The 16221-nt window shown below is 28.2% G+C and overlaps 3 protein-coding genes and 1 pseudogene across 3 annotated transcripts in view; 2 read left to right on the top strand and 2 right to left on the bottom strand.

Moving 5' to 3' along the window:
- The window catches only part of LOC107166658 (uncharacterized), a 48852-nt gene that overhangs the window by 19676 nt on the left and 12955 nt on the right, over positions 1–16221 (bottom strand). The gene's annotated exons all lie outside the window — the stretch shown is intronic.
- On the top strand, positions 7036–9374 carry LOC149057606 (uncharacterized). The gene is made up of 2 exons (XM_089223540.1): positions 7036–8348; positions 8417–9374. The coding sequence occupies exons 1-2, from the start codon at positions 7820–7822 to the stop codon at positions 8422–8424; spliced, it is 537 nt and encodes a 178-aa protein (XP_089079666.1). The 5' UTR covers positions 7036–7819; the 3' UTR covers positions 8425–9374.
- On the top strand, positions 7037–7744 carry LOC149057607 (KRAB domain-containing protein 2 pseudogene; annotated as a pseudogene).
- Positions 10734–11436, bottom strand: LOC149057605 (ATP-dependent DNA helicase PIF6-like). Its single transcript, XM_089222045.1, has one exon. It carries the CDS (start codon positions 11434–11436, stop codon positions 10786–10788), a length of 651 nt encoding a protein of 216 aa, XP_089078171.1. The 3' UTR covers positions 10734–10785.

The following is a 16221-nucleotide window of genomic DNA, read 5'->3' as shown; positions in this document are numbered from 1 at the left end:
TAACGTTCTTAAACGGTTTTTTTCTAAATTTTTGCTCTTTACAAGATGTATATATCTGCAGGAATATTATAAGTGACTTACGAAAAATATGATGAAATGGATGTTATTTAAGTTTTAAATATTTATTGATCATATTACGTGGATATTTATAAACATATTTATGATATCATATTCAACGATACTCGACCGATGTATTCCACTTATGGATAGTGCCCATACATTACACAACATGACTTCATATTACTTAGTATAATATATAGTGTATGATTATATATCGTATATCATAGTAAACTTAATTCTAGACACAACGCTTATATTATTATATATTATAATATATTTAGTTGGAGATAAACTTTCAGAGAATCACGTGGATACGAGAAAACCACAACCTCTACAAAAAGTTTGGCTACAAGAAATATTATTTCGAGTTGATGAATATTCAATAGTAGATGCCGGTGTTTTGCCGAACACCCATAATTTTTCTATAATAAACTCTATAAAATAATAGATGCAGAGTGAACAATGTATTTGTGCACACATTTTGAGAGAAATAATTATCTTTATATTTGGTGACATTATCTTTGAAACCAGATAATACATCAGTTCTGAAGATAAAAATTCAAAATACATAAATAAATACACGAAATTATCTTTTATAGTCATGTTATTCAATTAACCAGCAATAAAAAAAATACTCGAATTAAGGAAAATATAATTTTTCACTTTGACTATACCATACCATACCATATATACTCTATTTTATGTTCAATATGTTCTCTATTTTAATACTATATAGGTTATTTAAAAACACACTATATTATATTTTATTTCTGACATTTGCATATGTATTACCTAATAATATAATTTAAAACAAGTCTTTTTCCTACTTTCTTTTTTATTTCAATATAACTAATATTGGATATTTTAGTTATTTTATTTTAATTTTTCGACTACGAGTATTACGAAAAAACTAATTCTACATCATTTTAATATAAAAAGGTAGCAATAATTGACGACTAGTGTGAAACTGTTATTCGAATATTTGAACAATATAAACACTGAAAAAAAAATGTATTATGTTTTCAACCAGTGATAATGACATGAATAAAAAAATAAACTATACCATAGAGTCAATAATGAAGACGATATTTACATATTATAAAAATAATAATGTTAGTACATTTAATATCAATAATTTTCGCAAACATAATTTATTTATGTATAAAAGAACTAAGTTATGAAGAAGAATCAAACAAACTCAACAGAATTCAAATATAATATATAATATATATGTTTATATGAATAAAAATCCGCAAACTACACTAAGTGGACGAAACCCACTTGTCTGTTGTCTCCGTCTTACAAATGCGTAACATTAAAAATTTACGATCAGCTGATCACGTTTAACTCAGTAGTTTAAAAATTAGAGTAAATTGACCTATTATTAAACTCGATGGTAAGAAAATTATCTGTGTTTGTATCCGGAGTTTTTACAATGACTTATTTTTTAAGTGATTTAAGAAACATTTTTAATTTAAGCTTTTTTATATACGCATACATTGCTACAAAATTGAACTATTGTAAAAAATCTACATCAAACCACTGATAATGTTCTTACCATAAAGTTTCATAATAGGTAAATTTACTAAAATTCTTAAATTTACGAAATTAAACGTGATCTGCGTAAATGTGCTATGTTACGCACTTGTAAGACTGAGACACCAAATATATGAGTAGCGTCCTCTATTAAGTTACATATATGTTAAAGTGATTTTTGTATAGTAAAACTCTGACCTATACATAAACACAGAAAGAGTCAATACAAGATTGTATATACAGTTCAAACGCGTTTACCATCTAATATAGACGAGCGTCTTCGTTAAAAATTAATATATACAACGACCCTAATAAGAAACTTTCCTGTCCACTTAAAAAACTTTAACGATGCGTCTATTGATTTATGAAATCAAATTAAACTTTTAGAAACGCTAATCAAAGAAGTAAATTTATTTGACAAAATCACATTAAATAATCGAGATTTTATTTCATTAAAATAAAGGAATTAAATAAATAATGAGGGTGCATGAGTGCGTTCCAAGTTCAAGCATATGAGTTATATATAGTAGATCCGTATCAATTAAAATTTCATAGGTAGTTTGAATAATTTATATATTTTGACTTTTTCGCCCAACTCGATGACTCGGAGAAACGATATAATGTATTATTTATCCTCTTATTTCATTTGTTTTTGCATATCGCGCTGTGTTTTTAATTTTAATATAGTGTTTTATCTCAACCTAACCTGAACCGAATCATTAAAGTTTAGTTGCTGGAGTCCAATGAGGAGAATTCATTTGGAGGGCGAACCTGTATAGTTTACTAAGGGATGAGTAAATATAGTTCACATTCAGGAATAACTTTGCGTGGGTTTTTATGATATTAAACAGATAAAATAAACGCCGAGGGGTGATAATCAGAGATGGGTTTATTAATTCATTTATATATATACATAATTACACTCATTTACCGATCAAAGGACATATTTTGTAGACGACGATATAATTAACACGTGAATATCGTTGCGTAGAGCGACGGTCGTCGTTGTATTTTATGCTTTAGTGAATTACATTAAAACTGGCGAGCGTGTTCGAAATATAATATTTATACACTGTATAATTATACTAGTAATATATGCGCTGATATACGACTAGCTTTCTGCAAAACAAAGTCCGGAAGCTTTTTATATATATATATATATATATATATATATATAATGCGCTTGTGTGGGTGTATGGTCGTGTGTGCCTAAAAGCAGTGCCTAAAATTAAAATGAATTATGCAGCGATACACGTAAAAAACAGTTTTACAACAAACTGAAAATTTTATACAGGGTGATCAATTTAAGTGGCTACACACATTTTTTTGTTTTATGAAAATAATATTTTTATATAGGTACTTAAGTTATCATAAACTAAAAATTTTTGTTAAAATGCTGTGTAGTAAATATTGCAAATTTAAGAAAATTAATTTTACAAAAAAATAAAATACGCACCTATAATGTTTTTGAAAATTAGTGTTGTCAGTTAAATATATTATATATGCGTACTCTGCGCATTGGTTATAAGGTGTACCAACACACTGAAGAATTGCAAATATTATAAGTTATAAACAGCCATGGAGTAAACAGCGTGTTATGATGACGCGAGTTTAATTATTATTATTCGTCGTCGTGAAATCTAATCGTCTCTGCAGTGCACTGTGCCTACAAATCTGTAGTCTTTGAAGTCGAACAAAACTTTTGACTTTGTGTACATAAAAACGACGAATAACAATAATAATAACAAAGAGGACGACGACGACGTGAAACAATAATAAAACCAAATTACAGCTCGCGAGGGTACATAATAATAATAATAATAATATACGCGCCGTGTGCATGCGTCGACATTGAAGTTTGCGTTAATATGATTTTGCCATAATTTTCACACGTCGGTGCACTGTGAAGTAAAAGTGCAAGTAATTATATTAAAATAATATACATAATATTATTACCTAGCCTGTAAGGCCAAATATTCACAACTCACAAGGGATAGGTGGTTAACCAGCCCGTGTGTGCTGCCAAAGTTTTCAATCATAATTCATAATATACGAAATAAAGACCCAAAATCTGGGTTAATAGCGCGTTACGTTTACCCCTAATGAATGATCAGATGAATAATTATTTTAATTCCTGGAATTTAATATGTTAATATTATTATTATTATTATTAATATTATCATCGTCCTCGTCGCGCCGTCATAGTTGTTGCATGTGAAATCGAAAACTCGACTGATGGACGGCGCGCGTTGTTGAGAAATTCGAGAAATTCGTACATTTTGGGATCACGATAAAGAGGTAGCACATACGACTTTGTTATATAATAATTGTGTCACTGTATCATGTAGATTGTAGGTATAATAATATTATGTTAATGCGTAATATACGGAGACAATAACCGTACCGGTGGAGTAACGGCTGCCATGGTTTGCATGTATAGTATTGTTTTTTTGTGTTTTTAGAAAAATTAAAATAAAATATCAGTTCATTTCCCTAGGAATTAATATATTTCCATTCGATCGAACAACTATAGTATAACTAGAATAATAATTGTTTATTCGATTTTAGGTATTATATTTTTAGTATGATGTTACATTGTATTCGTCGGCGGTAATAACTAATATTGTTTATCATTATTAAGATAGATATCTATTAAGATATATATTTTAGTTTATTTTAATGATTTATTCTAAGCATCTAAGCTAACCAAAACTTTCAATTGTATGCGTCTATTTTTACCTAACTAATAGCTATAATATTATACTTTATTTAAGTAAAACATATTAAATAAATAATTACGTATGATATTCAAATATAGTCAATAGTCATACACACGGTATTACGTAGTTTTCGATTTTGATTTGAAACGCACGTTCTGTGTATAAATTATATACTCATTGTATAATATTATTATTACAATACATTATATTATTATCATGATCGTCTACACGGTGTATAGATTTCATCGAAAAGCAAGATAGGATAAATGATTTATAGTTTGTGCATTATTATCGTTATTAGAATTCAATTATCTATATATAATAATGTATATTATATTATATTATATGTTATAGGCGAAGTAGGAAATGAAGCACTGTGCACAATGCCCGATTTTAATGGCCAATACTCAATGTGGGTAGAGAGAGAGGTCTATATTGTCCGGTCAATGTGAATGATGACCAAATAAAGATTTGCAGAGTACCTGCATACAGAGTTAAAATTAGTAAATCGGGAAATAATTTAACAAAATAGTATCTATTTAATTTTTAATGAAAATGAAAAAAATTTAATAATATTATTATGTAAGCATACTCTTAAAAATACAACTGTTTTGTTCAGAAAAATAGTCCAGGGAACTGTTATATACAGTTATTATTTAAATAATACTTCTCAACGTGTATATCACATTATTTTTTATTTAATAATTACTAAGCCTGAAAATAAATAATGATGACCTGGACGATAAGTTTGATTTTGAATTCTAAGGAAAATGTTTGTTTTGCATGGTTGAGAATATTTCATGGGTTAGTCAATATTTAGCATATTGTTTCAGAATATTTTATAAATTGTTAGAAAAAAATAATAATTTATAATTAATTTAAATATCACTGTATGGGAACAATTTTTTCGGAACATTAACTATTTATTTTTTTGAATAATTTTGGTAAAAAGAAAACATGCATTTTAAAGCACGTATATAGTAATTTTTCATATTGCTCATTAAACACAGTGTCTAATCTGAAATGCTGGTCACTATTTTTATACTGATAAGAACAACATATTATATGTTCATCAAATATTCAAATGTCCAAATATTTTGTTTTGCACTATCGTAATGCGTATTTAATTGTGACTGTATGATTTTTAAGTTTCAAAATTAACAAAATAAAAATAGTTAATTTTAAAAATACAATTTTAAATATATATGATATACCTAGCTATGAAAAAAAAAAAATGCATATAAAATCAAATAATTAATTATTGTTAATTGATTATTTTTTTTAAATTCTAATAAAATATAATAAAGATATTGGATTTTTTTTATAGATTATTAGTATCATATTTTACCTGTTTCAAGAGAATATAAATCCGGTCTTTAGTAATAAAATTTTATTAAATATGCATATTTCCCATATGGTTCCATCCAGAGTATTATACTTTGCCCTGGAATTTCCTTACTATAATTTATTATCCGATCATTATTATATATGTAATATTGATGATAGAAAATAATAATTTTAGTGTTTCCCAAATTTATCGGACGTTGTAAACATAATATTGTGATTATGTTGATTATATATTATACACACACACACACACACACACACACACACACACACACACACACACACACACACGCACGCACGCACGCACGCACGCACGCACGCACGCACGCACGCACGCACGCACGCACACACACACACACACACACACACACACACACACACACACACACACACACACACACACACACACACACACACACACACACACACACACACACACACACACACACACTCTTTAAGGTATCGTAAAAGATACTGTCGTCTATGTGTCTCCATTTACTATCCAACGCATTGATTAGTCGTGTCTCTTGTGCTAAGTTAGCATTAGCCGTAGGTCGTTTACTTGTGTAGTCTATACGTCACATTTTTTACAGAAGTTGTCTCAATGACGTTACAATATACTGTAATAGTGGCTGTATAGTCTAAAAAGTCTTTTGATCTACAAAATGTAATTGTTGTATAGTATAAGTTAACCGTATAAATTAGGGTTGATAGTGACGAGCAGGGGATAGACATTAATCTGCATTGAAAAAAACTAAACTTCTTAGTCTCATATTCAACAGCGGTATATAAAAAAAAAGGTTCTAGGAAATTCTTTTTTTATTTTGATACTTTATTTTTATTTCTGTGAATATATCGGTAAAGTGGGCAGTAATATGTCCAAATATAATTCTTGAGTGAATTTAATACAAATATACATATATATATATATATATATATATATATATATATATATATATATATATATATATATATATATATATATATATAATATATGTTAGCGGTAATGTATGTAATACGTTATTTTATTCGTTATTTTATTAAATAACTAGTTATTCTATAAAATTCCTAAATATGTTTGTTAATATTTAAATTACACGGTTTTACTAGTTAATATATAAAATACCGAATGGGTTTTCGTTAATGTATGAAATTTTTATCATTAGAAGATGACCGGAACTGGATTAGATAACATACAAAATTTGTTACCGTTGTTGTTTTATTAATAAAAATAATAAGATAAGATAGTATTAAACCACACCATTGGAATAGACTAGACTTATTCGTGTGACAGTATACCGCGAGTTTACTTACTAGTTAGTTTAATCATTTTTAGTGTTGTATAGTGTAATAACTAATAAGTGTGCTTTAAAATGAAAACCAAATTTGATACAATTATAAAAAATACAACAACAGAACGTAATAATAGCACGTTTTTGCTGAAAGAAAAATATGATTTCTTAATAAGTGAAGTGAAACGTATTAAAACAGGAAAAAAATAATCGCCACGTGATTATTGGTTACTACAACAGTATGATATGATATAAGTGCAAGGTAATGAAAAACTTATACGTCCAATGAAAGAAAATTCTGATATTATATTTTACGTCCACGACGAAGAATTATATGATATTTTACTTAACATTCAACTATCTATTGGACATGGTGGTAGAGACAGAATGATGTATGAACTGAAAAAAAAAATATATAAAAATATTACTCAATCAAACGTCAAAATGTTTTTAAATTTATGTGAATCATGTGTAAAAAAACAAAAAAGTGAAAAAAAGGTATCGTGACAAATCCTATGATTTTTTTCTGAATTAAATAGTAGATGTCAATTAGATCTTATTGATTATCAAAGTCAAGCTGATGGTGAATATAAATTTGTGTTGGTGTATCAAGATCATTTGGCTAAATTTTGTATTTTAAAACCATTAAAATCGAAAAGAGCTGAAGAAGTAGCATATTGTCTCATAGATATTTTTATGTTCGGTGCTCCAAGTGTACTACAAAGTGACAACGGTCGTGAATCCAGAAACCAAACAATAGATTCATTAAAAGAAATGTGGCCTGAATGATCTATTATTCATGGCAAACCTTGCCACAGTCAATCCCAAGGATCAGTGGAGAGGGCAAATCAAGATATAGAGAATATGATAATTACCTGGATGAAGGACAACAACACAACAAAATGGAGTGAAGGGCTAAGGTTTATTCAATTTATGAAAAATAAAGCTTTTCATAGGGGGATAGGACGAAGTCCTTATGAAGCTATGTTCGGATGTTCCCCAAAATTAGGAATTTATTCAAATATTCCAGACAATATTTTGAAAGTTTTGAATACAGACAAAAGTTTAAATAATAAAATTAACAAAGATTTAGAGAAAAATAACTGTAAAATATGCAAACTTATATTTATGGAAAATGAAGGGAGTACCGATGAAGAATTGTATCAACTTTGCATAAATAAAGAAAATATTTCCAATAAAAGAGAAGAAGCAAAAGAATGCTTAGAACGTCAAGCTAAAAGAATGAAACTACAATCAGATTTGTCTCATCCACCTGCTCTTCAAGGATGTAACGTACGAGTCAAAAATCCAGATGTTGACAAGTCAAAATGTGATCCACAATCTATAATTGCAATTGTATTAGAAAAAACAACCGACCGATTTTATCGCTTAGGTAATTTTTTTTTATTTATCATTTTTTTTTAAATTTATTTATTAATAATTCAAATAATTTTGTTTTAGGAACTTAATACGGTATACTAAAACAACTTTACGCGAGATCACAATTTAATTTATGCACAGAAAAGTTTATTACGCTTAGTGACGTTCCAGATGTAGATATTTGCCTTCGAATAGCATCCAAATCCCGATCAATTGGTAATGGACAAGGGTTTTTTAAATGTACATGCCAACAAAAGTGCACCACAAAACGGTGCATATGTTTAAAAAATAATTTACTTTGTAATTTCTAAATGCCACCCAAAAAGTTCCTGTACTAATAAATAAATTTAAAATTTAAAAAAAAAATTTTACAAATACATTGACGTAAAAATAAATTAATATTAATATTTTATATAATAATGTAAGGTGTGTTTGACTTATACTAACATTTGATTTTTTAATTTGTAAATTGATTAAGATTTTAATGATTATTCTAATAAATTGATGTGAAATAAATTAATATTAATATTTTATATAATATTGTAAGGCTTGTTTGACTTAATACTATAACATTTGATTTTTTTTTGTAATTTGTAATTTGATTAAAACTTTTATTCAATAATAGTTATAATACATTAACTAAACCCTTATTGTTAGTTTATAAAATATCTAGTTGATATGTAGAATAACTAGTTAAAGTATATATTTATGGATTCATTCAATACATTAACTGAAAGTACCCGTAATTCTATAAAATAACTATAGTTATTCTATAGAATTACGGAATTTCATACATTAACGCTAACACATACATATATATTATAATCACACAAATATAAAATTTGAGTTATTATTTTAACGATATTTTATTTTATATTCAGAAACAAATTTTAAGCACAAAATTTAACGGTAATAGGTATACGTTACATTGTCATGAAACATTAACATTATTATCATTGTAGAAAAATGAAAAAAAAAACATTCTGACTCTTGTGAAAAAAAGTCTTTATAAATCAGTGCCAGCCATAAATTGCGTATATTCGAGAGAATTGTCGCTATAATATACGTATTTATATTATAAATGGTTTTTATTTTGTACAAAAGATAACGTGTAATGAAGTGTCTTTTGTTGTCATTTATATAGTATTATACAAATGTATGCCTGCGCTTTTATATTTTATATCACGTTTCATTGCGATATGCAGTGTGAAATTTTGATACGGATTAATAGCATTTTAACAAAGCATGATATAATTTATACCATTAAATTGCAAAAACATAATTGCAAACGTTAAGCCCACAGTATCAAGCTATTTCATACGTGCCAAAGGTACTAAATGAATTAATGTGTAGAATGTGTTTTGGTTTCACAAAAAAAAATCAACTTAACAAACGCAATGTTTTTAAATTTTCCAAAATTTGAAAACATCTACGTATTCCGTATTATAAATACAATATGAAATGATTTTGATGTATAACTTTTAGAAATTATTTAATATATACATAGAAATTATGAGAATCAGTATAGTAATTAATCAATTTTTAATTATTATCAGTTTTTCAAACTGTCATACGTTATAAAATAATATTATAATATGTGAACACTGAAAACAAATTATACAAATCCAAATAGTATGGCAATGCTGCATAATCAAAGAACTGGTAAAACCCTATAATATGTAGTTGACATATCCATCAAACCAAGATAAGAAGGAACAAAGAAGGGTGTTTAATTTCAGAGATTTTATTTTGTATCGTTCAAAATCAATCAAAAAATTGTTAGGTAAGTATAAGCTTATGAAATTAATATCAGTTAATTTTATTTATAATTTCACTTAATATTGACAATTGGAAATTTACAGTATTTCTAACTTTATAAAAAATTATAAAAAATATGTATGTAGGTACCTATATATTATTATAGTAGTATTTTCCTATTTGTACAATAATATTTACATCCTTTCCATTTTTTATAATCTTGGTCTTTAGCGGCAATGACATGCATTAGATATATTAATTTAGCGCTTTTGATATTAAAATTTTGGATTAAATTGTATATTTTTATATAAAATTCCGTTAACAGACGTCAGTTTTCCAAGTATATCTACAAAAATCCGATCTCTGTAGATGGATACACCGCAGTATGGAAATGGATATAACAATTAAAATTTAAAAAACTTATTACATCCATACATTGGAACTACAGCGCATTTTATATGCTTCAAAAAATAAAACATAATTACGAAACAGGAATGTATTGATTTTACAATGATGTGTGTTTTATTTTTTTATTTTTTTATTGTAAGTGTGTGGGAATGTCGTATACTGGTATATGACTGAGATATAAATGGAGCACTGTGAAAGATGACGGATCATAAAAATAACAAAACACCAAATATTAATTTTTTTGAATTCATTGTATTTTTATATCTTAACTAATAAATTTATAATTACATCTCTATCATAAATTTAAAAAAAAAATATTGCCAGTCTCTTAGTGCGATGGAGTGTACGATATTTTTAGTAAATCCATCTTTAGCCAACACAAACAAACTGGATGGTTTACCTACGCGAGAACATGTCACGTATAATTGTCCGTGTGAAAAACATGGTGTGCCCAGATCTAAGCCACAAACAGTCATCGTTTGGCCTTGAGACTTATTGATTGTCATTGCGAATGCCGATCTGATTGGAAATTGAACCCGTTTGAATTCAGTTGGGACATATGTAGTGATAATAGGGATTTGTGGTAGTAATACATCTTCTCCGCGAAACTTGCCATTCAAAATGCTGGCTTCGATAACGTTTTTCATCAATTTTTTAACAACTAATCGCGTGCCATTGCACAGCCTTGGTGGGTTCAAATTACGTAGCAAAACAATAGGAGATCCAACCTTCAGTTGTAAATGGTGTGGTGGCATGTCTGGCAAATCCAATGAGTTCAAAAACTCTGCCGGATAATTTACAATTTCATTGGTATCGCAAACTGTATCGATAGATTTGTATAACACCTGCAAGTTCCCTGGCAACAACTGTTGTATCTTGAAATTCAAATCGTTGATGTCCACATTTTTTGCAGCCAATATCGCTGTTTCTGTCATTTACTCAAGATTCAAGTATTGTTTGCGTATATCGGGAAATATCTGGTCAATAAGTTCATATTGCGAATTAATGATGGTGCAGAAATCGGTCGGTAATTTTATGCATCTAGAATTTTCATGTAAAGCTACTTTTCCATCGCCGATATCTAACAGTTGTTTTGAGAATGTTTCAGCGGATAGATCTTGAAGCATTTGAACACGCATGCTTACTTTCAGCTGTACTTTTTCAACACTATGCCACAGTCGCGATGATTTCAAGCAAGCGTTGTTCTCATCAGTGTACGCTGAACGTGGAATGACTGGAAGTGTTTGTCTGAAATCACCTGAAAGGAGTAACAGAGTGCCGCCAAACAGTTTTTCATTGTTTCTTATGTCTTTCAATGTCCTGTCCAACGCCTCAAGCGAATGTTTGTGTACCATAGTGCATTCATCCCAGATGATAATTTTGCACAGTTTCAGCACTGTAGCCGTTGATGATTGTTTTTTTATGTTGCACACTGTGTCTTGATTATTTTGAATATTTAGTGGCAGCTTAAATGCTGAATGAGGTGTTCTGCCTCCATCCAATAAAGTTGCTGCAATGCCAGATGATGCAACGGCCAATGCGATGCCATTACATGATCGTATTTTGGCGAGAATTAGTGAAATGAGGAATGTTTTACCAGTTCCACCTGGTGCGTCCAAAAAAAATAATCCACCTTGTCCTGCCGAAACAGCGAGCATAATGCGGTCATAAATTGTTCTTTGTTAATGTAAATGCTCTATGTACTTTTTGGCTTTGTCGGTCATTTGCTCTGCGTGTGTCAACTACGAATTGACGCGCTTCTAAACGTCTTATTTGATTTTGTTCTGCTTGTGCCTCACGCAATCGCACCATGTTCACACGTACATTTTCATTGTTCGGTTGGATTTCTACGTCTCTTCTTTGTGCTCTTCTATCTCGCATGCTTGTACTTTTGGTCGTCCGACGGGCCAAATCAGACCTCTTGCGCCTTTCTGGAATTGTACAAAATACACAAATCGATACAATTAAAGTTCATATTAAACTATATACATCAGATGACAGCGGCGACAATGGAGGCTGATCGGTCAGTGTGGCCATTGATTAAATACATGAAACAGCAATTAAATATAAAAAATAAAAAAATAATAATAATAATTTAATATGTTTGGTGACCAACGGCAACTCTATAAAAAAAAATTGTCGTAGGTTAAAAAAAATCCCTGTATGAGCCACCCTTTAAAATAAAAATAGGGGTGTGAAAAATAGTTTACATCACTCTCTGAGACCTACATAATATACACAACAAATTTCATGAAAATCGGTCCAGCCGTTTCGGAGCAGTTTGGTAACAAACATTGTGACACGAGATTTTTATATATTAGATATATTTATTTAAATATAATTTTACAATAATCAACAACATTATATTTTTAATTTGAAAAAGCTGTGATATGCCTATCCTCTAAATCGTTTATCGTGCACAGAGTTGACATAATTTTTATATTTTATTTTTCAGCTATCGATACTTCGCTTTGATATTACAATATAATAATATACAACACTGAACGAGTATTATTTTTTTACGTACAGGTGTTGTATCATTATATCATGATAACGTTGACAATGGCCCAGACAACAGTTTATTATAATATTATCGTCGTATCGTATGTTATATTCGATTATACGCTATGTCCCAGCCCACACAACACATTATGCCACAGCGGTAATGTATTTTCAAAACTGTTAATATTGTCATCGTTATTGTCATCAAGCATTCTCCGGAATACTGTTATTATTATTATTTTACCGTCATTCCGTTTGAAGGAACATAATAATATCATTGTACGCGTCACTTAAACGACATTTTACAAATACACAGATAAACCGATTTGGACGCATGCGAATATGTTTTCCGACATGTTCCTCGTGTTTCCTATTACTTTAGTCGGTGGTTCCTTTATAACTCGCAACACAGTTGCGTAGCACTTAGTACGAGCTTACCCGAAAGTTCACTTCGCTTTAAATAAGGTCGTTAATCCAACTTGCGACGCGCACAGTGAGGAGTATTACGCCAACTATCGCCCATTGACACCCTCGGTCGTCGTGCGCCACGCTTAAAGCTACCAAAAGCTGAACGCAGTGCTTCTAACCATATTATATTAAATATTCACTATGATATTGCAAATTATAATGTTAAATATTATTAATATTTCATACGCAGCGTCTGTAAACGCTGTAAATTTTAATTATTAGCGATTACGAAACGATGGATAAGGGTACTTAAGGTCTATAGATTATATCATACATATTTATAAAATAGCATACTCGGTCGTTATAGAACATAAGTTATAGCAAAATAACATGATACTAAAACCTCACGTTTATAAAAACAATCAACCATTTTTTTATCATATTTATTTACACAACTAATAGTAATTTAATTTTTTATTAGAAACAAAAGTAATTAAATCGAAATATCATATAGATTAAGCTTATTTTTCCTAAAAATATTTCTAATAAAATATAATATATAATATAGGATAACATTATGCTGTTGGTATAACTAAATAGGTCAATACCCGAGTGAATATTATTATTATTTCATAAATAACAATCTGAATAGATAGCTAAAAATGAAACTCATTATTTTTAGATTTATAAAATCGAATTGTCTACAAAACATAATAACATAAATGCTGGTAAAAATATGCAAGTTATTATTTTTTGAGTTACAAAAAAATAAATAAATTCACTATAGAAGAACAAACCACATTTTTAGATTGAATATCTGACTTTGAACTTCAAATTTTGTATTACGATTTTAAAGTCTAAGATATCCAAAACTAAAAACTTAATTTTAGGCAGTAACATAATAAATATGAGTTTTCATGTTATTTATGGATTTTATTGATAGATATGTACTTTAAAAATTAAATATTATTTCTATATTTTTATACTTTTAAACTACTATATGATTAAATTAATTGTATTACATTTTTATGCCCTTTTATAGAATTTAAAAAAATTCTAAGCTTTGAATGTTTGAAACCCGGTTTAAATTAGTCCATATATCTTTAATTTTGGATATCCAATTTTATTAAAATTATCATGTTTTAAATCAGTCAACGCCTCCCTCCCTAATAGAAATAATTAAGATTGAATTATTTTCTGTTACCTTTAATTAAAAGTATCATGTAAAAAAATAAAATATTTAAAAAAAGCACATATGCGTTTTATAACTTTCTCATTGATGCTCAAAATCTAAAAGTATATTATATTATAGGTATAATACTATATCGTTGGCAACATAAAACAAATATATTCTGTGTTGTATGATTATATTTTATGTGTCATAATAGATTATTCCTAACAGTTTTTTAATTCACATTTACTTGGAAATCAAATATAAAAATGTTGTATCTTACGGTCTTCAAACAAAATGTCTAGATAAGGTTAGGTACTATAATATGAATAATTGAATAATCGAATAATATATAAATATTATTTTTCTTTGATACACTATTGCGACAAACCATGAATTGCAGAGTGTATAGTATATAACATACAAAAATGTTTATACTTAAATATATTAGATATATTGTATATTAATTCCAGTGTATGATGTAATTATGTTTTTTTTTCTTATGTGGCCAATGACCATTGACGTTGAGCCATAAGACACGCCTAATTAAATAGCAAACAGTTAAAATTAGCCGCACAAAAATACAATATTAAGCTGCTTTTAATAATTTAATATAAGGTATGTGTGTGTATAAAAATTATAAAGAACTAATCAATCATTATGATGTAATAGAATGTTGTTTCAGGTGGAATATATTATAAATGTCTATTTTAATTTCTGGCAACGGTTTCTGCTAATTCATTCGAATGATAACAAATAGAAAAGAAAACATTATTATAATTATTATTTATTACCTATGCATTGTTGATTTCGATCAGTTGTTGTAACCGTCTATGGATGTTAATATCTATTTTTTAATACGAAATGATAACTGTATGTAGATATGATTATAAATGCAATGAATGTATGCAATACCATGGAATTAATAATTATAGATTATGATATTGAATTTTGTTTTGAGTAGTTCAGGGCGTGCATAAATAGTAACGCAGAGTCTGGGTAAATATTTACACTAAGTTAAAAGTACACTATTTTCACCATTTTTAAAACAAGCCATAAAATAAATAATTATCATAGATAAAAACAGACAGTTGTATTATTGTATTTTATACGTTGCGCGGGCCTATCGAATTTTCGCAAGTTAGTAGGTATATAATCAATTTAAAATCAGTTCAACATATTGAATTGATTTTTTATAACTTCGAGAATATAAAATTTGTTTATTTGAGGAAAGTTTTTTTTTTTTAAGGTGATTGATGGCTCGTAGTTTTTTTCACTGTAAGCAATATTGTATAAAGTGTTAGTTAAATTAAATTTGAGTGAGATTTTTAAAATTTAAATGGAACTTGCTCCGTTCAAGTGGGTACTTGAAAAACAAAAATCATTGAATAAAACACAAGTGTTTATTCTATCATTGATGATCTGTAATAATATTATATTCACTACAAAACACTAGCGAAGAATTATTTTTTTTTAAATTTATAATTATGTACACGTAATAATTGTGTGTAGGTTACCTAACAATATTTGAAAAATATTATAATTTTTTAATCCAAATAATTCATATTAATAGGTGTAATAAAATTTTTTTGGGTCAGGCTGATTTTATGAAATAGTTTTTAATCAAATTGGTTATTTT

This window comes from Diuraphis noxia, unplaced genomic scaffold, assembly GCF_037042655.1.
Source record: "Diuraphis noxia isolate RWA-SAM2 unplaced genomic scaffold, SU_Dnox_SAM2 contig0003, whole genome shotgun sequence".
NCBI lineage: Eukaryota > Metazoa > Arthropoda > Insecta > Hemiptera > Aphididae > Diuraphis > Diuraphis noxia.
This window is presented reverse-complemented; position numbering and strand designations above follow the sequence as displayed.